At 41.7% G+C, this 24,292-nt stretch overlaps 1 protein-coding gene across 1 annotated transcript; it reads right to left on the minus strand.

The window, feature by feature from the left end:
* Window positions 1-10,967: 10,967 nt before the first annotated feature.
* LOC110519098 (solute carrier family 40 member 1-like) lies at window positions 10,968-24,074 on the minus strand. The gene is made up of 9 exons (XM_036937178.1): window positions 23,944-24,074; window positions 20,486-20,591; window positions 17,690-17,757; window positions 17,301-17,460; window positions 16,492-16,607; window positions 15,939-16,065; window positions 15,405-15,683; window positions 13,818-14,504; window positions 10,968-12,805 (listed from the first exon to the last, which is right to left on the minus strand). Exons 2-9 carry the CDS (start codon window positions 20,586-20,588, stop codon window positions 12,540-12,542), a joined length of 1,806 nt encoding a protein of 601 aa, XP_036793073.1. The 5' UTR covers window positions 20,589-20,591; window positions 23,944-24,074; the 3' UTR covers window positions 10,968-12,539.
* Window positions 24,075-24,292: the final 218 nt, after the last annotated feature.

The raw sequence follows: 24,292 nt of genomic DNA on the forward strand, positions 1-24,292 counted from the left end.
CTTAGCAAAGCCCTTCAACTGTACTGTGATAGTTGACTGGGTCTTAGCAAAGCCCTTCAACTGTACTGTGATAGTTGACTGGGTCTTAGCAAAGCCCTTCAACTGTACTGTGATAGTTGACTGGGTCTTAGCAAAGCCCTTCAACTGTACTGTGATAGTTGACTGGGTCTTAGCAAAGCCCTTCAACTGTACTGTGATAGTTGACTGGGTCTTAGCAAAGCCCTTCAACTGTACTGTGATAGTTGACTGGGTCTTAGCAAAGCCCTTCAACTGTACTGTGATAGTTGACTGGGTCTTAGCAAAGCCCTTTAACTGTACTGTGATAGTTGACTGGGTCTTAGCAAAGCCCTTTAACTGTACTGTGATAGTTGACTGGGTCTTAGCAAAGCCCTTCAACTGTACTGTGATAGTTGACTGGGTCTTAGCAAAGCCCTTCAACTGTACTGTGATAGTTGACTGGGTCTTAGCAAAGCCCTTCAACTGTACTGTGATAGTTGACTGGGTCGTAGCAAAGCCCTTCAACTGTACTGTGATAGTTGACTGGGTCTTAGCAAAGCCCTTTAACTGTACTGTGATAGTTGACTGGGTCTTAGCAAAGCCCTTCAACTGTACTGTGATAGTTGACTGGGTCTTAGCAAAGCCCTTCAACTGTACTGTGATAGTTGACTGGGTCGTAGCAAAGCCCTTCAACTGTACTGTGATAGTTGACTGGGTCTTAGCAAAGCCCTTCAACTGTACTGTGATAGTTGACTGGGTCTTAGCAAAGCCCTTCAACTGTACTGTGATAGTTGACTGGGTCGTAGCAAAGCCCTTCAACTGTACTGTGATAGTTGACTGGGTCTTAGCAAAGCCCTTCAACTGTACTGTGATAGTTGACTGGGTCTTAGCAAAGCCCTTCAACTGTACTGTGATAGTTGACTGGGTCTTAGCAAATCCCTTCAACTGTACTGTGATAGTTGACTGGGTCTTAGCAAAGCCCTTCAACTGTACTGTGATAGTTGACTGGGTCTTAGCAAAGCCCTTCAACTGTACTGTGATAGTTGACTGGGTCTTAGCAAAGCCCTTCAACTGTACTGTGATAGTTGACTGGGTCTTAGCAAAGCCCTTCAACTGTACTGTGATAGTTGACTGGGTCTTAGCAAAGCCCTTCAACTGTACTGTGATAGTTGACTGGGTCTTAGCAAAGCCCTTCAACTGTACTGTGATAGTTGACTGGGTCTTAGCAAAGCCCTTCAACTGTACTGTGATAGTTGACTGAGTCTTAGCAAAGTCCTTCAACTGTACTGTGATAGTTGACTGGGTCTTAGCAAAGCCCTTCAACTGTACTGTGATAGTTGACTGGGTCGTAGCAAAGCCCTTCAACTGTACAGGAAGAAAACTGCTGATGCACACAAAAGCTAAATGAGAAATACCCCTGTTCTCTTCTCTGGTCTCCAGTATCAGAAGGGGTATCCTCCCTGCATCCTCCACCATGTGAGCTTCAGTTGAGTTCCATGAGGATATGTTCCTTTTTGTTCTTCCAAAGCCACGAGGAATTGGCAGGTGTCCTCCCATCCTTCTCTTTGAGAATCCATAACTGGACGTTTCTACTACATTTATAGGCTGTGTCTCAAATTGTACCCTATTCCCTATTTAGTGCACTACTTTTGATCAGGGTTCATAGTGCTATGTATATGGAGTAGGGTGCCATTTGGGACGCACAGATAGACTACACAGCACATTCATCTCTTCTCTAATTTCTAATGTTTTTTAAAATGTTTATACTGTATATGTTTTGTTAGTTATACTATTTTGATATTGAATACTGCAGGGATTGCAAGTTAAGCATTTCACTGAACTGGTTCATGTGACAAATAAAAACTTGAAACATTCATTTATCTGCTTTTTACTGGAGGAACAAAACAAGGACTTCATCGCTAGAGCCTTGGTTTAAAGTCTCCTTCTTAACCAGACAGATCAGCTAGTCTTTAGAAGGGCTGTCCCTCAGCGGTTACGGGCTGAGGAGGAACGTCAGCTGCACAATGAATACAAATGCATCCCATACATCATTTTCCTCCAGATGGGAAGTCAGATACGCTGTCACCTCAGTCAGGCCAGAGTGTCCAAGGGGAATGGAAGGGGAACGGGGGTGTTGAGGTATCCTCAAGCAGCAGACACCTGTCATTAACTCCTATATCCCCATAGGTATTGGTTTGCTGTTGTGGCCCTTTATGCCAAAGGTGATCATGTGTGTCAGGTTGGCTGCATCGCCGGTTGCTGAGAGTAACAAATGGCTATTGTCATAAGCAGATAACTTGCTAAAATCCCATAAAATGACAACATTACTAAAGCAGAGGATAACATCAGATGCATGCTAAGTGTACTGGTCTCACTATGAGTCAAGTAATGTGTGTTTACCACAGTTTTGACAAGGCATCATGTTATTACGTCATTCATATTGTTTGTGACATAAACAAGTGGGTTTATGTGAATTAAACTGTTAAGGGCTCTCTGAGTCTCTCGGCAAGATCGAGTGCTATGGGAAACACTACCCACCCGATAGTTTGTCTGAGGAAACACTACCCACCCGATAGTTTGTCTGAGGAAACACTACCCACCCGATAGTTTGTCTGAGGAAACACTACCCACCCGATAGATTGTCTGAGGAAACACTACCCACCCAATAGTTTGTCTGAGGAAACACTACCCACCCAATAGTTTGTCTGAGGAAACACTACCCACCCAATAGATTGTCTGAGGAAACACTACCCACCCAATAGTTTGTCTGAGGAAACACTACCCACCCAATAGATTGTCTGAGGAAATACTACCCACCCAATAGTTTGTCTGAGGAAACACTACCCACCCGATAGTTTGTCTGAGGAAACACTACCCACCCGATAGTTTGTCTGAGGAAACACTACCCACCCAATAGTTTGTCTGAGGAAACACTACCCACCCAATAGATTGTCTGAGGAAACACTACCCACCCAATAGTTTGTCTGAGGAAACACTACCCACCCAATAGTTTGTCTGAGGAAACACTACCCACCCAATAGTTTGTCTGAGGAAACACTACCCACCCAATAGATTGTCTGAGGAAACACTTTGCTCATCAAGTGTTTCCTCAGTAGAACAATGTTCTACAATGTTGTAGGTAGTCTGTTAGCAGACTCAGTGGAGGATGAGGAGGAGTAGTCTGTGAGCAGACTCAGTGGAGGATGAGGAGGAGTAGTCTGTTAGCAGACTCAGTGGAGGATGAGGAGGAGTAGTCTGTGAGCAGACTCAGTGGAGGATGAGGAGGAGTAGTCTGTTAGCAGACTCAGTGGAGGATGAGGAGGAGTAGTCTGTGAGCAGACTCAGTGGAGGAAGAGGAGGAGTAGTCTGTGAGCAGACTCAGTGGAGGATGAGGAGGAGTAGTCTGTTAGCAGACTCAGTGGAGGATGAGGAGGAGTAGTCTGTGAGCAGACTCAGTGGAGGATGAGGAGGAGTAGTCTGTGAGCAGACACAGTGGAGGAAGAGGAGGAGTAGTCTGTTAGCAGACTCAGTGGAGGATGAGGAGGAGTAGTCTGTGAGCAGACTCAGTGGAGGAAGAGGAGGAGTAGTCTGTGAGCAGACTCAGTGGAGGATGAGGAGGAGTAGTCTGTGAGCAGACTCAGTGGAGGAAGAGGAGGAGTAGTCTGTGAGCAGACTCAGTGGAGGATGAGGAGGAGTAGTCTGTTAGCAGACTCAGTGGAGGAAGAGGAGGAGTAGTCTGTGAGCAGACTCAGTGGAGGATGAGGAAAAGACTATGCCATATCCCCCAGGTATTCATGCAAATGCAGAGCCCTTTGTCTCAAATGGCACCCTATTCCCTACATAGTGCACTCATTTTGACCAGTCTAACTATAGGGCCACAAGGATATCATTACCACCTCTTAATTAACCTCTATGGGATCGGTGTCCTGGGATCGGTTGAGCTAACGTAGGCTAATGTGATTAGAATGGAGCTGTAAGTAACTAAAAAAATCCCAGAACAAAGACATATCTGATATGGGCAGAAAGCTTAAATTCTTAATCTAATTTACAGTAATCTAAGAATTGTTGTTGTTAATCTAACAATTTACAGTAGCTATTACAGTGAAATAACACCATACTATTGTTTGAGGAGAGTGCATAATGATGAACTTGAAAATGTATTAATTAACCAGTTAGGCACATTTGGGCAGTCTTGATACAACATTTTGAACATATATGCAATGGTTCATTGGATCAGTCTTAAACTTTGCACATACACTGCTGCCATCTGGTGGCCAAACTCTAAATTGCACCTGGGCTGGAATAATACATTATGGCCTTTCTCTTGCATTTCAAAGATGATGGTACAACAAAAAAACTTTGTATTATCGTTTACCAGATCTATTGTGTTATATTCTCCTACATTAATTTCACATTTCCACAAACTTCAAAGTGTTTCCTTTTAAATATGGATATATGCATATCCTTGCTTCAGGGCCTGAAGGCAGGCAGTTAGATTTGGGTATGTAACTTTAGGCGAAGATTGAAAAAAAGGGTCGGATCCTTACCAAGTATAACTACAGAGCCACAAGGATGTCATTACTACCCTCTTAATTAGCACAGTCTAACTATAGAGCCACAAGGATATCATTACAACCCCCCCCCCCCCCCCCCTAATTAACACAGTCTAACTATAGAGCCACTACTCTCTGTATTGACACAGTCTAACTATAGAGCCACAATGATATCATTACTACTCTCTTAATTAACACAGTCTAACTATAGAGCCACAATGATATCATTACTACCCTCTTAATTAACACAGTCTAACTATAGAGCCACAATGATATCATTACTACCCTCTTAATTAACGCAGTCTAACTATAGAGCCACAATGATATCATTACTACCCTCTTAATTAACACATTCTAACTATAGAGCCACAAGGATATCATTACTTCCCTCTTAATTAACACAGTCTAACTATAGAGCCACAAGGATATCATTACTTCCCTCTTAATTAACACAGTCTAACTATAGAGCCACAAGGATATTATAATTACCCTCTTAATTAACACAGTCTAACTATAGAGCCACAATGATATCATTACTACCCTCTTAATTAACACAGTCTAACTTGTATGTCTTAGATGTGGTAGACCATGTGCTGACTTAATCAAGTACCATAAGTACACTTAGTGTACAAAACATTAAGAACACCTTCCTATTATTGAGTTGTGCCCTCAGAACAGCCTCAATTCATCGGGGCATGGACTCTACAAGGTGTTGAAAGCGTTCCACAGGGATGCTGGCCCATGTTGACTCCATTGCTTCCTACATTTGGGTCAAGTTGGCTGAAGGTCCTTTGGGTGGTGGACGATTCTTGATACACACGGGAAACTGTTGAGTGTGGAAAAACCCAGCGGTGTTGCAGGTCTTGACACAAACCAGTGCACCTGGCACCTACTGTACTACCATACTCTGTTCAAAGGCACTTATATATTTAGTCTTGCCCATTTACTCTCTGAATGGCACACATACACAATCCATATCTCAAATGGCTCAAGGCTTAAAAATCCTTCTTTAACCCGTCTCCTCCCCTTCATCTACACTGACTGAAGTGGATTTAACAAGTGACATCAATAAGGGATCCTAGCTTTCACCTGGATTCACCTGGTCAGTCTGTGTCATGGAAACAGCAGGTGTTCCTAATGTTTTGTATATTTAGTCTATACCATAACTGTGTGTTAAAATGGCAGTGAGGATGATTGAATCAAAATCAGATTAGGGAGTTAAAATAGATTTCCGTGTGAACATTTTTGGGTGTAAAACATCCATCTTGGATACATGTTCCTAAAATGACATACCAAGCATTCTAACATAAAGTGTTTATCCCTGCAATGGCATGAGTCTAGATACGCCAAGCCATTCCTCAACAGTTAGTATTGGAGTGAATGTGAGACTGTATCTTTCCTCCAGTGAATAATTACATTTCAGTGATTAAAGTATTTTTTTAACCTCTCGCTTTGGGCTGGATGTGTCAATTTGTAGCTCATACATACATCATTTATGAGCTAAATTAATGTTTTAAGCTCAATTAGCCACAAATTCATAGTTTGAAAGTGACATTTTGTGGAAGCTGTGCGGCGTAATTTTCAATACATCCTAGCACGCCTCTTTTCACTGTGGATGGAGTCTCTCCGGGACCTTCATGTGAAGTATCTCCCTGGACACACTCCCCCTCCCTGTGGAGCTTCTCCTTAGGCCTGTCTGGAGACAAACACAATCTAAAGAGACAGACACTACATATCTAATGGCACCCTATTTCCTATGTAGTGCACTTGTTTTGACCATAGGTCCATGTGTTTAGTCGTTGTATTGTGTTTATACTGGGGTGCCATTTTGAGACACAGAGAGAGAATGTCCTCACCCTCTGCAGCACATCGCTTCTTTAAGACTTCACATCTACAACCTGGGGGTCGGGAACGAATTGAGGGTTGAGAACGAAAGACATTACAGTCTGTCTGTCTGTTCAGTAGCTTACCACTTTGAACTTATCCTGACACTTGCTGTACTCTGACATGAATATTGAGGCAACACCAGATTCCAGAAAGTACTAATTTATGATTTAAAATGATTGTTTATTATTCATGATTTAAAAACAGAAAAGCATAGAACAGGTGGAGACATGTCAGGGTGATCATGTGACGTGGGTGCAGGCTAGTCAGGACTGGTGAAGTCACTCAGAGGGAAAGGAATCTAAAACCAAACTGACTTCCTTATCCATTCTCTTCACCTTCCCTTCCTTATCCCTCCTGGTGAAGGTTTCCTCCCTGAGACAAAGCACCAAGGACAGCAATCTGTGCATCCCAAACGGCACCCTATTCCCTATAAAGTGCACTACTATATAAGGAATAGGGTGCCATTTGGAACGTCCCCACTGACTTCATATACTGATACTGACACAGTTTCTAAGGCAGGGGAGAGAGAGAGAGAGAGAGAGAAACCGAAACCATCAGCACATAATCCTCGAGATCATTAAATAAACTACACAAAGTACAACAGTGCTAGTGTGCAAGTGCAGTTTCAAGTTCCCTGGTTACAGTACATCACTGGTCTAAAACCATAATCTAACCCTGCTGTGTTCACTGGTTACAGTACATCATTGGTCTAAAACCATAATCTAACCCTGCTGTGTTTCACTGGTTACAGTACATCACTGGTCTAAAACCGTAATCTAACCCTGCTGTGTTCACTGGTTACAGTACATCACTGGTCTAAAACCGTAATCTAACCCTGCTGTGTTTCACTGGTTACAGTACATCACTGGTCTAAAACCATAATCTAACCCTGCTGTGTTCTCTGGTTACAGTACATCACTGGTCTAAAACCATAATCTAACCCTGCTGTGTTCTCTGGTTACAGTACATCACTGGTCTAAAACCATAATCTAACCCTGCTGTGTTCTCTGGTTACAGTACATCATTGGTCTAAAACCGTAATCTAACCCTGCTGTGTTTCACTGGTTACAGTACATCATTGGTCTAAAACCATAATCTAACCCTGCTGTGTTCTCTGGTTACAGTACATCACTGGTCTAAGACTGTAATCTAACCCTGCTGTGTTTCACTGGTTACAGTACATCATTGGTCTAAAACCATAATCTAACCCTGCTGTGTTTCACTGGTTACAGTACATCATTGGTCTAAGACTGTAATCTAACCCTGCTGTGTTCACTGGTTACAGTACATCATTGGTCTAAAACCGTAATCTAACCCTGCTGTGTTCACTGGTTACAATACATCATTGGTCTAATACCGTAATCTAACCCTGCTGTGTTCACTGGTTACAGTACATCATTGGTCTAAAACCGTAATCTAACCCTGCTGTGTTCACTGGTTACAGTACATCATTGGTCTAAGACCGTAATCTAACCCTGCTGTGTTCACTGGTTACAGTACATCATTGGTCTAAGACCGTAATCTAACCCTGCTGTTGAAGTTATTTAGAATAAGCGTTACATGGAGAAAGTCAGATCTCTCTGAAATGAAAGTGGATTGGCCCTCCCTTCAGCAAAAATATATTTGACCTAAACCCTCCCCGAACGAACGCTTGAAACAAAATGCCCTTGTCTGTATCCAAAACAATAAACCAAGCATAAAGTGGATAGCAGAGAACATGTTCACCATTTACCCTCACTTCTTGGACAGGCCAGTCTTAGATATGCAGTTTTACAAACTGCTCTTCATCCAGGAAGCATTACATGGCAGCCCAGGAATGTTGATTGTGCCCAGGCTGCGGGCCAGAAGATTGCCCACACACATTACCCAAATTACAGGCCAAGAATGGACAGAGTGTGTTCATCTTGTCATATTTCTCCAATGCCAAATCAGTGTGTCTTGTTTGCAATGAAACTGTTCCTGTTTGCAAATAATTACATCTGAGAAGCCATTAGGAATCTGAACATGGTACTTTCAAAAGTTAGGCTTACCTTTCCACCCCGGACAGAGTAGAACCTACCGACGCAGAAAAATGTAAGCTTTAACTGCTGGCTACTCTTCTTCTGTGGTTTAACACAATGAGAGAAGGTCCCAAGTGTTTCTCTAAAAGCTGTCTGGGTTTAAACATCTTCTATTTTACATACAGAAAGTGAATAACTAAAAAATTTGATTGTAACAGAATTAGATTACTTCCAAAACAAAGTCAATTTTTTGTCTCCTCGGTTATAGAAGGTTGTAGCTCGGACTCTGAATGTCAAAGAAAGTAAACAATGATATCCCCATATGCATTGGAGTCACATACATATTTCTATCATAAAGCATTACGGATCAAATAGATCACTTTACATAATCGTATCCGTAAGATAAAAAGTGGAGGCGTGTGCTTTTTGACATTTTCTTTAACAAAAAGTAGGCCTATGGCATACCCTCTCATACCCTCTCATACCCTCTCATACCTTCTCATACCCTCTCATACCCTCTCATACCCTCTCAAACCCTCTCATACCCTCTCATACATTCTCATACCCTCTCATACCCTCTCATACCCTCTCATACCCTCTCAAACCCTCTCATACCCTCTCATACCTTCTCATACCCTCTCATACCCTCTCATACCCTCTCATATCCTCTCATACTCTCTCATACCCTCTCATACCCTCTCATACCTTCTCATACCCTCTCATACCCTCTCATACCCTCTCATACCTTCTCATACCCTCTCATACCCTCTCACACCCTCTCAATTGGTGTCTTGGTTTTATCTTAACAGCCCTTCAACTGACAGGTAGGCTATTTAAAGAGTGCATGGTTGGTGGAGGAATTGACCTACAAATTAATGGATATAGCAGTCAAAAGCCTAATTTTGTTTGTCAAACAGGTAGGCCTACCTCCTTTTTCTTAAATAGGAAGAAATAGTCTTCAACACAAAGCCCTCTTGTTGTTAGTAAAGTCTAATTCAAATGAAGATGGTTTAAATGAATTATGACTGCTTGAATTTGCCTTCTTTCAGCACTATGAGCTGTCCATTTCTGATTGATTGTGCTGCGGCTGCTGCTTCAAGTTTCAGCACCACGATGTGAGTTACTTGAATCTGTCTTATTGTGAGGTCAATAACTCCGATAAATACATCATGGGTAAGAAACATATTGTTTTTAATAAAATCATTTATAGTAATGGCAAGCTATAAAAGTTGACCTCCGGTCCTCCTCATGATCTTCACACTCTCCTTCTCAAACTGAACAGAACATAGGCTATTGGATAGTCCACATGCAAGGCCTCGTTAGTCTGTGTCCCGAAGATAAATCCATCCCTGACCAGAATAATCACCTCTGACAGCTCGTGACAGCCCCTGAGAGTTTAGCACCTGTGAGAATCCACTCCAGCATTAAATTGGGTATATTGTTGGGTGATATTGCACACTGCCTGAAGCAATCCCAATTGACAGCTTTACTTTGAGATTTTTTGTACTTGACATCCCAGAGTGACATTGACCTCTGCTGGCCATGAGAGTCATTGCAGGTGAATTTGCCTCAGGCAAATTACAAAGAAAAGTGTTGAGATAATTGCCACAGCCTGATCTCCTCCTGTTCTTCCTTTTTCCTCTTCCTCTCTCTCCCCCTCTCTCTCTGTCTATCTTTCTATCTCTCCCTCTCTATCTCTCCCTCTATCTCTCCCTCTCCCTCTTCATCTCTCTCTATCTTTTTGCTCTTCATCTCTCTCTCTCCTCTCTCTCTCTCTCTCTCCTCTCTCTCTCTCTCTCTCTCTCTCTCCTCTCTCTCTCCCTCTCTCTCTCTCGCTCTGTGATATAGAGCGAGAGATGGCACTAAGCGGTGGCACTAGGCCTACGTCCTATTTCCTGATTAATTGGGGACGGGGCTTCACCTGTGGTTCTATTTCTGAACATCCTGTCTTCTCTCCAGCGGTCAAAATGCTCAGTAAGATCCCGTCAGCAGAATCTCTAATGCCTTATGCCAGTATGGGAGCCAAGATCTGGGAAATGTCACCATTAAATATGCACAAGATCCACAAGGGACAGGCAGTATTAATATTGTTAGAGTCATGAGGTAGCCTATGATCTGGGAAAGGATCCAACTAGAACATTAACTCAGGAAGGTTGAAATGGTGCCTTTATTAATATTGTTAGAGTCATGAGGCAGCCTATTCTTCTTTATTTATGGAGGGGATTAACTGGGACTGGGTAGGGTCAGAGGCAGACCTGTTTGGTGCTTGGCAGTGAGGGGCGTTTTGGAGCCTCTTCCTGGATGAAACGTAGTGCAGTACATGAACTGTATACTGACTGTCGTTTATGATGCTGCATTCATGTGCTCTCAGAATTATTGGAAATTTACGGAACTCGTGACTGAAAAGCTCCCAGAAACCCCCTGGACTCGTCATAACTATGACTTTTAGACATCCAAATCAGTTCGTAATGAGCTTTGGTGAAGAGGGAAATGTTGGTAACAAAACATTTCAAGTCAAAATACCAAGACATCTTAATCCGTGTTTATTGTCATCATAAATAACAGTCTGAAACAGAAAGGGACAACAAATTATAGATGTAAGTGAACAATACGCCACAGGAAAATATGATAGAAAAACAAATAAATTGTGATGTGGTGCTGTTTGCATGGCAACGAGATCAACTTTGATGGGATTACCACTGTACAGAAAGGAGATGGCTGTACATAGCTGAGAGACATGTCCAAGTCAGTTTTTCAAACACGGTTTTCTTGTACTGTACTGAGGTAAGGTTTTAGTTCATGAGAACAACAAGGAAACAGGATGCGTAGGTGTTCTAGTGTAATACAACACTGCCTTATTCCAGAATCATATAGACCTATCAATCTACTAAACACTGATCTCAAAACAGGTCACAAAATAAAAGAGGAAGTCTAAATCTGTTTGCTATGAATTTGTCAAACTGCATTAAATCACTCTGTTTCTATGTGAAGGGAAAGCATTTACAATTTGGAAGCTATTTTCAGTTATCTAAGTACACAAGCAATTATGGTCCGTTTGGTTTCCTCTGATTTCAATGCATGTTGTTTTTTTCTTACTATCTTTATGTTCTTATGATATGTTCCTGCGATCCGGTTTAAATTCTATCTTTTTTTAATGATGTCATGTGTTAATCAATAGGCACATGTCTGCCTGATTCATCCACAGAGAAACAGACCAGGAGAAGAAGACACTACAGCCTCTCTCTTCTGTCCATCAAGGGGGTCTCCTTTATAATGTTCAGTATCTCACAACCTGACACCAACTTCCCTTTAGTTTTCCTTTTGGACTTCCTGGATTTCCAAGTGGACGGAGCAGTAACATGTTTGCCACTTGTTAAAGTTGTTAAGTCTCGTTTCTTCTTCTTTTTGTTACTGTCACCTGCTTCACCAGGCCCAGTTCTTTACTGTGTGAGGGTTAGAAAAATACATCCATCCATCCATCCAATTCCCATCCCAACTCTGAGACGGTCAACAGACTGCCATAATGAAGGTCTTGCAGTAATCCAAAATGTCTGGAAAGGCGTGTTCTGCTGCTGCTGCCTCAGCCTGCCCTCTGTGCCCTTTTCCTGAGGTGGGAGAACCTACCACGGTAGGGGACCAACACTAAGGTGGGAGAACCTACCACGGTATGGGAGCAACACTAAGGTGGGAGAACCTACCACGGTATGGGACCAACACTAAGGTGGGAGAACCTACCACGGTAGGGGACCAACACCGCATCTGTTGCGACCACCTCAACCTATGTACAGAAGGGAAAAGGTGGATCTTACTTTAGTTTACCTGAGTTCTAGTTTGTTACTGTACCTTAGCACTTGGCCGTACTACACCTGACCATGCAGGGAGATAGCAACCAGGTTGGGGAGGACACGACAGACAGTTGCTGTGTTGTGCTGTAATGAATGAATGGCTGGATGGTGGGGAAGGAGTGTTACAGTATTGTATTGTTGCCTAGCAATGAGAGCGCAGAGGGAACAAGAGAGAAGAGACATTCATTTCACAGGCAGGCGCAGGCAGAGTGGAGTCTTTGGGCACATGCTTTGTCGCGGAAAGCCGCACCGCCTCCCTACGTGTCCAGGCATCCAGCAGGTTTCCTCTTGGCTTTGCGTGCGTATAGGAAGTACATTGTGTGTCCTGTGGTGATGAACAGTACAGAGATGATGACCAGGATGCCAAAGTGCTGGGGCTGCGGAGCAGAGATGACCATGATGAAGTGGAGAAGGTCCATCAAGTAGTTCATGGAGCTCTGGACCCCGTTGACCACACCACGTTCTGACTCACAGATGTTCTCCTGAAGCAGCTGGGTCACGGTCAGGTCAAAGGACCACAGACCTGGAACACACAGGATACACAGACAATGGTCAGTGGTTGCTTTGGTCTATACAGATTGACCACTATACTATAGTCTATACAGATAGACTACTAGACTATGGTCTATACAGATAGACTACTACACTATGGTCTATACAGATTGACCACTATACTATAGTCTATACAGATAGACTACTACACTATGGTCTATACAGATTGACCACTATACTATAGTCTATACAGATTGACTACTAGACTATGATCTATACAGATTGACCACTATACTATACTATACTATACTGGAACGAATTGCAATCTCTGAAGCTGGAGACTCACATCTCCCTCACTAGCTTTAAGCACCAGCTGTCAGAGCATTTTACAGATCACTGCACCTGTACTTAGCCTATCTGTAAACAGCCCATCTATCTACCTACCTCATCCTCATACTGGTATTTATTTTGCTCCTTTGCACCCCAGTATCTCTACCTGCACATTCATCTTCTGCACATCAATCACTCCAGTGTTTAATTGCTATATTGTAATTACTTCGCCACCATGGCCTATTTATTTCCTTATCTTACCTCATTTACACTCACTGTATATAGACTTTGTTTTCTTTTGTTCTACTGTATTATTGACTATGTTTTGTTTATTCCATGTGCAACTCTGTGTTGTTGTATGTGTCAAACTGCTTTGCTTTATCTTGTCCAGGTCGCAGTTGTAAATGAGAACTTGTTCTCAACTAGCCTACCTGGTTAAATAAAGATGAAATAAAAATAAATAAATAAAAACTATAGTCTATATAGATAGACCCCCACACTCTGTCATCAAAACTGGTAAAAATATTCCGGTATAATACAAAAATGATTATCTTCCAACACTATTTGAACTAATTTACTGTTGAGTTTCAAAATAACTGAATACCCACAGCCTAGGTTAGAAACATGCATAATACAGTAGCTATTGTTAAGCTGTGGATCAGCAACTCAATCCAATTGTGAAGGGCCTGGGTCTGCTCGTCCCTCTTACTCACCGATGCGTGCTGTGATGACCCCCAAGAACAGCAGGATTATAGAGATGTAGGAGTCTGGCTCCATGCCTGATGGCATATTCTCAAACAGCACCGTGTTGTTGGTCCAGTGGATGGACGAGCGGTCGGGCAGCAGCGGCTGATTAATGCCACCCCGCATCGGGTAGGTGTGTTTCTGCCTCTGGCCCTCCACCATCCCCCCGGCCGCCGACAACGTTGAGTTGGCGTCCAGGAAGGGCCTGAGCAGGCGGAGGTCCATGGGGCTGCCGGGGGCGAACACAGAACACACACACAGCAGCAGACAGCAAAGATGGAGACAGCTGGAGATGATGCCTGTGTTGACTAAACCGTAGGCCTTCCTCAGCTTGGTGAACATGATGGTGCCCATGAGGCCTGTTATAGCCGAGACCCCCATCAGCAGACTGAGCAGGGAGCCACTGATGCCCTGGGTGTAGGCGTAGCCCGTGGTGATGCAGTCGAAGCCCAGGACAGTTGTGTAGAGGAAGGCCAGGCCCATCCCAGCCAGGAAGACATCCTGGCGGTAGTAGGCCCTCCAGCCGTCCTTACAGGTGCTCAGCAGCCAGCGGAAGCGTCCAAAACACAGAGGCAGGTTGGTGACCTCCTTGAGGTTCAGGCTCATGTCGTCATCACTGAGGCCCGGGGCTGATGTCACCACCTCACTATGCTCTACTGAGAGGGAGAGGACAAGCATAAGTCAAGCTACTAACAATGATCTACTGAGAGGACAAGCATCAGTCAAGCTACTAACAATGATCTCCTGAGAGGACAAGCATCAGTCATGCTACTAACAATGATCTACTGAGAGGACAAGCATCAGTCAAGCTACTAACAATGATCTACTGAGAGGACCAGCATCAGTTAAGCTTCTAACAATGATCTACTGAGAGGGAGAGGACAAGCATCAGTAATGATACTAACAATGCTCTACTGAGAGGACAAGCATCAGTCATGCTACTAACAATGCTCTACTGAGAGGGAGAGGACAAGCATCAGTCATGATACTAACAATGCTCTACTGAGAGGACAAGCATCAGTCAAGCTACTAACAATGATCTACTGAGAGGACAAGCATCAGTCATGCTACTAACAATGATCTACTGAGAGGACAAGCATCAGTCATGCTACTAACAATGATCTACTGAGAGGACAAGCATCAGTCATGCTACTAACAATGATCTACTGAGAGGGAGAGGACAAGCATCCGTCATGCTACTAACAATGCTCTACTGAGAGGGAGAAGACAAGCATCAGTCATGCTACTAACAATGATCTACTGAGAGGACAAGCATCAGTCAAGCTACTAACAATGATCTACTGAGAGGGAGAGGACAAGCATCAGTCATGCTACTAACAATACTCTACTGAGAGGACAAGCATCAGTCATGCTACTAACAATACTCTACTGACAATTGTAGCTGGAAACAGCCGATTTCATTCAATTTTACTGTAAAGTAAAGCTATGCTTCACTGTAAAGTTGGATGAAACAGGTTGGAAGATCCACTATTCTTGACTTTACCAACTCAACTACTGAAGTAGTCACACAGTGACCAGGACAACAGGACACTGACCTTGTGACCCCCTCCTCTCCACCAGTCCCTCCGTCCTCTCTGCTGGTCTCTCTAGGGAGGCCTGGCCGTCCTCGGGCGCAGGTGGTTTGACGGACAGCGCCGGGACAATGCGGTAGACCCGGGACAGGAAGATAAACTCCACGATGAGGGAGACCAGGTTCCAGCCCAGGATGAAACCGCAGCCTATCACGTTGGAGGCCAGGGTCATGACCTGTCCCACCGCCAGCGGTGCCAGGATGTTGGTCACCTGATCGATGCGCCGCATGGTAGCATTCATCCCTTCAGATGAGAATCAACCAAAAGGTACAGGGTTTAGTTTGGTTGTGGTGATATGGTATCTGTGTTACCAGCTTTACTAATGGCTACATTATCAAACGGCCTCTGTTGTAATGCATGTGATACATCCTAGATAAACTAAATACATAGAGTGTCTGATAACCTTGAAGTGCTTTAACCAGCAGCCAGTTCAGCAGCCGAAACAGAAACAACAATCCCTCGTGATGTAATAGCGTGTGGCAGGTCTGCCAGTCTCACCGGCGAGGTGCCCCCGGTTGTATCCAGTGATAACCACAATCCAGTCCCTCTGGATGGCGATGGTCAGCGCTGTGCTTGCTAGGTTAGCCACATCTGCCAGGACGATCACCACCGTATAACAAACCACCTTGTGTAAGTTTTGTGATGCAACACGTTACTACACATGACAGCACAGAGCAGCAGGAGGCTCAGAACAGCAGCAGCAACAACAACATGGACACAGAACAGTGCAGGTGAAACAGCAACCGTCACAGCAGTTTGCAATAATATATCTAGCCTGATTCTCAACAGACCTGGGTTTAAATAGTATTCATTTTCTTTCAAATACATTGAGCGTTTGATGGAGCATGCCTGGAGCACTGGATGGGTGGGGTTTGTCATTTTAGGACTATTCCATTGGTTCCATTGCACCGGGCAAACTCAATCAAGTGCAGATAAAGTCTTTGAAAGGATACAAATACTATTTCAATCCATATCTGATTCCAAAACATACTGTTGGTTCACATCATGAGAGTTTAGACAGTATGGGAGAGAAAATGAAAAATATACTCACAGTTAACCAGCCATCCCAAATGCTCTCAATCCACTGTTTATATAAGAAGACCAACATCAGCACAATGCTACACACCGTCACTGAAATGTTCTGAACCAACAAGGATGCGTGCGCCACTAAAACCAAGGAAGGAGAAGAAACTAAGACTCTAAAATAGTCTGGGACAATGCATTTCAGAGAACCATAAAGACTTCTACAGAACCATAAATGTATGATTGGTCTTAAAGGGGCATTCTGCAGTGGCCATAGTACATTCATTTCAGAGAACCATAAAGACTTCTACAGAACCATAAATGTATGATTGGTCTTAAAGGGGCATTCTGCAGTGGCCATAGTACATTCATTTTATGGACTTTTAAAGTAGTGATATATAGCCATTGATTCTAAAATACTATTACTTATAAATGACTCATGAGCTTAGATCATCTGTTGTACCCCATTAGATCCCCAAATATACGCTTGTTTTACTTTGTAATTGTAAACTAACTCTGTATAGCTTAAAAACATGATTCAAACTATAATGTTCGTCTCATGGATGGTCAGTACTTGCATCCATAGCTCTATCTATGAATTTGTGAGTGGTTACATTTATCCAGCCAAATCCCTCAGCAATTTACCCAAATAGTGGTAGGATGCAACTTTGTTACTGTTTGAACTGCAGAGTGCCCATGTGAGGCAGGGAGGCAGGCAATTAGGACTGTATCCCAAATAGCATCCTATTCCCTATTATATTGCAGTACCTTTCGGGTGCCATTTGGGACTAGATGTCAGTCCCTATAGCTGTAAATATAAATGATTGTTAGTCTAACCTTTGTTCCTGGGGTTGCGGTCAACCCAGTCTCCAATCAACGCCCCTAACAGCAGCACTGACCCCGCCACCACCAAGCCGAATATTGCGGTCAGCAGCAGGTTCCGTCCATACAGCTCGATCAGGAACACCGAAATGGCAAAGTGCCACATACGGTCACCCTATTAGGAAGACAAATAGTCATCATGACGGAGAAGAACGTTTTCAGCTTTTGGCTTTTAGCTTTTTACTCTTTCTAGGGGTAAAGGGCATATAGAGAAATGTAAAGTATGTCCATCTTTCATTGATTTGCAAGACACTACCAGGTTGATGACATAAACCTTATAGTGTCCAGCCGGTATGGCTTTGTAGCTCCCTTACCCATTGTTGTTACATGAAAAGGCTTCTTACCCACATGGACAGTGCCCCACTGACGTAGATCAGGAATTTAGGGCCCCTGAGGTAGATGAGGGCTGACCCTGGTGAGTATGTTCAACAGAGACACACAGTAACATGAACAATAACCAGAGATAACATCATTATGAGTCTACAGGACACATTCTGCATCTATAGCTGGAAAACCACCTAACATTAAGCACTGGGCATCAGAGTATGTCTGAACATATTTAGGACCAGGATGTGTTCTGATCAGAAAACAAAAGCATTAAGTTGCTCTTACACCTAACACTTTACATTAAGTTGCTCTTACACCTAACACTTTACATTAAGTAGCTCTTATACCTAACACTTTACATTAAGTAGCTCTTATACATAACACTTTACATTAAGTAGCTCGTACACCTAACACTTTACATTAAGTAGCTCGTACACCTAACACTTTACATTAAGTAGCTCTTATACCTAACACTTTACATTAAGTTACTCTAACACCTAACACTTTACATTAAGTAGCTCGTACACATAACACTTTACATTAATTAGCTCGTACACCTAACACTTTACATTAAGTAGCTCTTATACCTAACACTTTACATTAAGTAGCTCTTACACCTAACACTTTACATTAAGTAGCGCCTACACCTAACACTTTACATTAAGTAGCTCTTATGCCTAACACTTTACATTAAGTTATCTTACACCTACTGTAACCCGTTACATTAAGTTGCTCTTATACTTAACACGTTACATTAAGTAGCTCTTATGCCTAGCACTTTACATTAAGTAGCTCTTACAACTAAACGCTACATTAAGTTGCTCTTATACCTAACATTTTACATTAAGTAGATCGTACACCTAAAACTTTACATTAAGTAGCTCTTATAGCTAACCCTTTATGTTAAGTAGCTCTTATACCTAACACTTTACATTAAGTTACTCTAACACCTAACACTTTACATTAAGTAGCTTGTATACCTAACACTTTACATTAAGTAGCTCTTATACCTAACACTTTACATTAAGTTACTCTAACACCTAACACTTTACATTAAGTAGCTCGTACACCTAACACTTTACATTAAGTTACTCTAACACCTAAGACTTTACATTAAGTTACTTTAACATCTAACACTTTACATTAAGTAGCTCGTACACCTAACACTTTACATTAAGTTACTCTAACACCTAACACTTTACGTTTAGTGGCTCATTCTCCTTAACACTTTACATTAAGGTACTCTAACACCTAACACTTTACATTAAGTTACTTTAACACCTAACACTTTACATTAAGTTACTCTAACACCTAACACTTTACATTAAGGTACTCTAACACCTAACACTTTACATTAAGTTACTTTAACACCTAACACTTTACATTAAGTTACTTTAACACCTAACACTTTACATTAAGTAGCTCTTATACCTAACACTTTACATTAAGTTACTTTAACACCTAACACTTTACATTAAGTTACTTTAACACCTAACACTTTACATTAAGTTACTCTAACACCTAACACTTTACATTAAGTTACTTTAACACCTAACACTTTACATTAAGTAGCTCATACACCTAACACTTTACATTAAGTAGCTCATACACCTAACACTTTACATTAAGTAGCTCGTACACCTAACACTTTACATGAAGTAGCTCTTACACCTAACACTTTACATGAAGTAGCTCTTACACCTAACACTTTACATTAAGTAGCGCATACACCTAACACTTTACATTAAGTAGCTCATACACCTAACACTTTACATTAAGTAGCGCATACACCTAGCACTTTACATTAAGTAGCTCGTACACCTAACACTTTACATTAAGTAGCTCATACACCTAACACTTTACATTAAGTAGCTCATACACCTAACACTTTACATTAAGTTACTCTAACACCTAACACTTTACATTAAGTTACTTTAACACCTAACACTTTACATTAAGTTACTCTAACACCTAACACTTTACATTAAGTTACTTTAACACCTAACACTTTACATTAAGTAGCTCATACACCTAACACTTTACATTAAGTTACTTTAACACCTAACACTTTACATTAAGTTACTCTAACACCTAACACTTTACATTAAGTTACTTTAACACCTAACACTTTACATTAAGTAGCTCATACACCTAACACTTTTCATTAAGTAGCTCATACACCTAACACTTTACATTAAGTAGCTCGTACACCTAACACTTTACATGAAGTAGCTCTTACACCTAACACTTTACATGAAGTAGCTCTTACACCTAACACTTTACATTAAGTAGTGCATACACCTAACACTTTACATTAAGTAGCTCATTACACCTAACACTTTACATTAAGTAGCGCATACACCTAGCACTTTACATTAAGTAGCTCGTACACCTAACACTTTACATTAAGTAGCTCATACACCTAACACTTTACATTAAGTTACTCTAACACCTAACACTTTACATTAAGTTACTCTAACACCTAACACTTTACATTAAGTAGCTCTTACACCTAACACTTTACATTAAGTTACTCTAACACCTAACACTTTACATTAAGTAGCTCATACACCTAACACTTTACATTAAGTAGCTCATACACCTAGCACTTTACATTAAGTTGCTCTTACACCTAGCACTTTATATTGAATTGCTCTAATACCTATATAAATGTAACACTGTGGTTCCGACAATCACAACGTGTTGTTACATCATCATTAAGTAATAGCTGTGTAGTTGTATTGTCAGGTCATGAGGTCAGGGTAAACTCCTGGTCATCTCTCTCTCTCCACTCCCGCAATAGACGAGCTGACCTGATGTACTCCTGGCCTTCCTGGCTCGAGCCTCCCTGATGTCATCAGACTCAAGCTCCACCACCACCCCTCCACACTGGGCTGCGTCTGCTCGCAGGGACATTGCCTGTACAGAGTCCAAACCAGGTCACCGGTAAGGGGTCAGAGGTCATACAACTACTGTACAAGAATCCAGAAGGGTCTTGTCAACTTAATGGAACTAGTAGAGTTAAGAATGGGCCTGCTCAACTCAACTGAACTTGAACATACAGTTGAAGTCGAAAGTTTACATACACCTTAGCCAAATACATTTAAACTCAGTCTTTCACAATTCCTGACATTTAATCCTAGTGAAAATTCCCTTCCTTATGTCAGTTAGGATCACCACTTTATTTTAAGAATGTGAAATGTCAGAATAATAGTAGAGATTTATTTCAGCTTTTATTTATTTCATCACATTCCCAGTGGGTCAGAAGTTTACATACACTCAAATAGTATTTGGTCGCATTGCCTTATAAAGGTTTAACTTGGGTCAAGCGTTTCGGGTAGCCTTCCACAAGCTTCCCACAATAAGTTGGATGAAGTTTGGTCCATTCCTCCTGACAGAGCTGGTGTAACTGAGTAAGGTTTGTCGGCCTCCTTGCTCGCACACACTTTTTCAGTTCTGCCCACAAATTTCTATAGGATTGAGGTCAGGACTTCGTGATGACCATTCCAATACCTTGACTTTGTTGTCCTTAAGCCATTTTGCCACAACTTTGGAAGTATGCTTGAGGTCATTGTCCATTTGGAAGACCCATTTGCAACCAAGCTTTAACTTCCTGACTGTCTTGTGTCTTGAGATGTTGCTTCAACATATCCACATAATTTTCCTCCCTCGTGATGCCATGTATTTTGTGTAGTGCACCAGTCCCTCCTGCAGTAAAGCACACCCACAACATGATGCTGCCACCCCCGTGCTTCACGGTTGGGATGGTGTTCTTCGGCTTGCAAGCATCCCTCTTTTTCCTCCAAATATAACGATGGTCATTATGGCCAAACAGTTCTATTTTTGTTTCATCAGACCAGAGGACAATTCTCCAAAAAGTACGATCTTTGTCCCCATGTGCAGTTGCAAACCGTAGTCTGGCTTTTTTTTAATCGTAGTTTTGGAGCAGTGGCTTCTTCCTTGCTGAGCTGCCTTTCAGGTTATGTTAATATAGGACTCGTTTTACTGTGGATATAGATACTTTTGAACTTGTTTCCTCCAGCGTCTTCACAAGGTCCTTTGCTGTTGTTCTGGGATTGATTTGCACTTTTCGCACCAAAGTATGTTCATCTCTAGGAGACAGAACGCGTCTCCTTCCTGAGCGGTATGACGGCTGAGTGGTCCCATGGTGTGTAATATACTTGCTTACTATTGTTTGTACAGGTGAATGTGGTACCTTCAGACGTTTGGAAATTTCTCCCAAGGATGAACCAGACTTGTGAAGGTCTACACATTTTTTTCTGAGGTCTTGGCTGATTTCTTTTGATTTAACCATGTTGTCAGGCAAAGAAGCACTGAGTTTGAAGGTAGGCCTTGAAATAATTCCACAGGTACACCTCCAATTAACTCAAAATTATGTCAATTAGCCTATCAGAAGCTTCTAAAGCCATAACATCATTTTCTAGAATTGTCCAAGCTGTTTAAAGGCACAGTCAACTTGGTGTATGTAAACTTGTGACCCATTGGAATTGTGATACAGTGAATTATAAGTGAAATAATCTGTCTGTAAACAATTGTTGGAAAAATTACTTGTCATGAAAATTATAGTTTGTTAATAAGAAATGTGTGGACTTTTAATGACTCCAACCTAAGTGTATGTAAACTTCCGATTGTAACTAGTATTATTAAGAATGGGTCTACTCAACTCAATAGAACTATTATTATTAAGAATGGGTCTACTCAACTCAATAGAACTAGTAGTATTAAGAATGGGTCTACTCAACTCAATAGAACTAGTAGTATTAAGAATGGGTCTACTCAACTCAATAGAACTAGTAGTATTAAGAATGGGTCTACTCAACTCAATAGAACTAGTATTATTAAGAATGGGTCTACTCAACTCAATAGAACTAGTAGTATTAAGAATGGGTCTACTCAACTCAATAGAACTAGTAGTATTAAGAATGGGTCTACTCAACTCAATAGAACTAGTATTATTAAGAATGGGTCTACTCAACTCAATTGAACTAGAATAGAACTAGTAGTATTAAGAATGGGTCTACTCAACTCAATAGAACTAGTATTATTAAGAATGGGTCTACTCAACTCAATTGAACTAGAATAGAACTAGTAGTATTAAGAATGGGTCTACTCAACTCAATATAACTAGTAGTATTAAGAATGGGTCTACTCAACTCAATAGAACTAGTAGTATTAAGAATGGGTCTACTCAACTCAATATAACTAGTAGTATTAAGAATGGGTCTATTCAACTCAATAGTCTGTTTAATAAAGGTGTGTGGGTGCATTTCAGAGTCCTAAGGGAATTCACTAGTAATAGAAAACCCGAAACTCATTGAACATATTCTTTAGAACACGTGTCTAACTCATTCCATGGAGGGCCGAGTGTCTGCAGGTTTTCACTCCTCCCTTGTACTTGATTGAAGAATTAAGGTCACTAATTAGTAAGGAACTCCCCTCATCTGGTTGTCTAGGTCTTAATTGAAAGGAAAACCAAAAATCAGCAGACTCTTGGCTCTCCATGGAATGAGTTTGACACCCTTGCTTTAGAAGTTCAATTCCTTTTAACATCACATCAGCATTTAAATGACAGATTTAAGAAAGGTTTGTTGACATGAAGTTAAAGGGCATCTTATTAAGCCTCAACCATGTCTAACATGTTCATCTGTTGAAGTCAGTATCTGGTTGCATTTGACCAGATCAGATTATGTTCAGTGACAGACACCGGATGGATTCTGATTCATAAACCCTCATGTTAATTATCTTAGTGCCACCAGTCATCTTGTACCTTATCCTTTATAACTCAGAAACCATCTCAGATAAACGTCTCAGACAAAATATTGTCAACCAGAAAGTACATCACACCGCAAATGTTGTTCTCAAATTAATTGTGCTTTGCTCGTCTGAAATGAATTCAAATAGTATTTCAGTGTTATTGAACATGACTTGCAGTTCAGATTCTGAGGCCTACATATGAGATGGCTCCCATAGGTCATCAGGTCAAATCATCTGCAGCAGGGTACACATTCTGTTTACCTCAAATCTGGCAATAACATACTCTACCTCAGGAAGACAGGATCACACATTTTAAACACACATTTTAAACACAACTTAAAGCCCTGAAAACAAATACATTTGAGCATTTCTAGCATTGTGCATCGATGTGCTGTACTAAACTGCAGAGCAAAACCAAGCCAACATTTCCAATCCTACATGTAAAAAAAATATATTGACATATCTCAAGACATTTCTCAAACAATCCCAACATCACCTTGGCTCTGATGTTAGGGTGAATCCTTGCTGGTGCTCCTTGATGAGGTGTCTTTTGCCATGTATCCTACATGGAGATGCTCCTCTTTCCGGAGAGCTGGAATTCAAGCTATAGTAGTATGAAAGGCTTGATAGAATCAGTGTGTAAAAATGCACCATTGTATGAAAGTGCCAGAAAAGCAGAACGAGGGACAACAAAAGCAGCCAGAGTATTCCAAAGCACGTGACAATGAGGGGACAATATCTCTGTCCCCCCGCACCACAGAAAGGATAACCGTGTCACTCGTATGACACATGCACACACAGACAAAAACCCACACACAGACGCACACGCGCACACAAGAGACCAA

This window comes from Oncorhynchus mykiss, chromosome 2 (genome assembly GCF_013265735.2).
Source record: "Oncorhynchus mykiss isolate Arlee chromosome 2, USDA_OmykA_1.1, whole genome shotgun sequence".
NCBI lineage: Eukaryota > Metazoa > Chordata > Actinopteri > Salmoniformes > Salmonidae > Oncorhynchus > Oncorhynchus mykiss.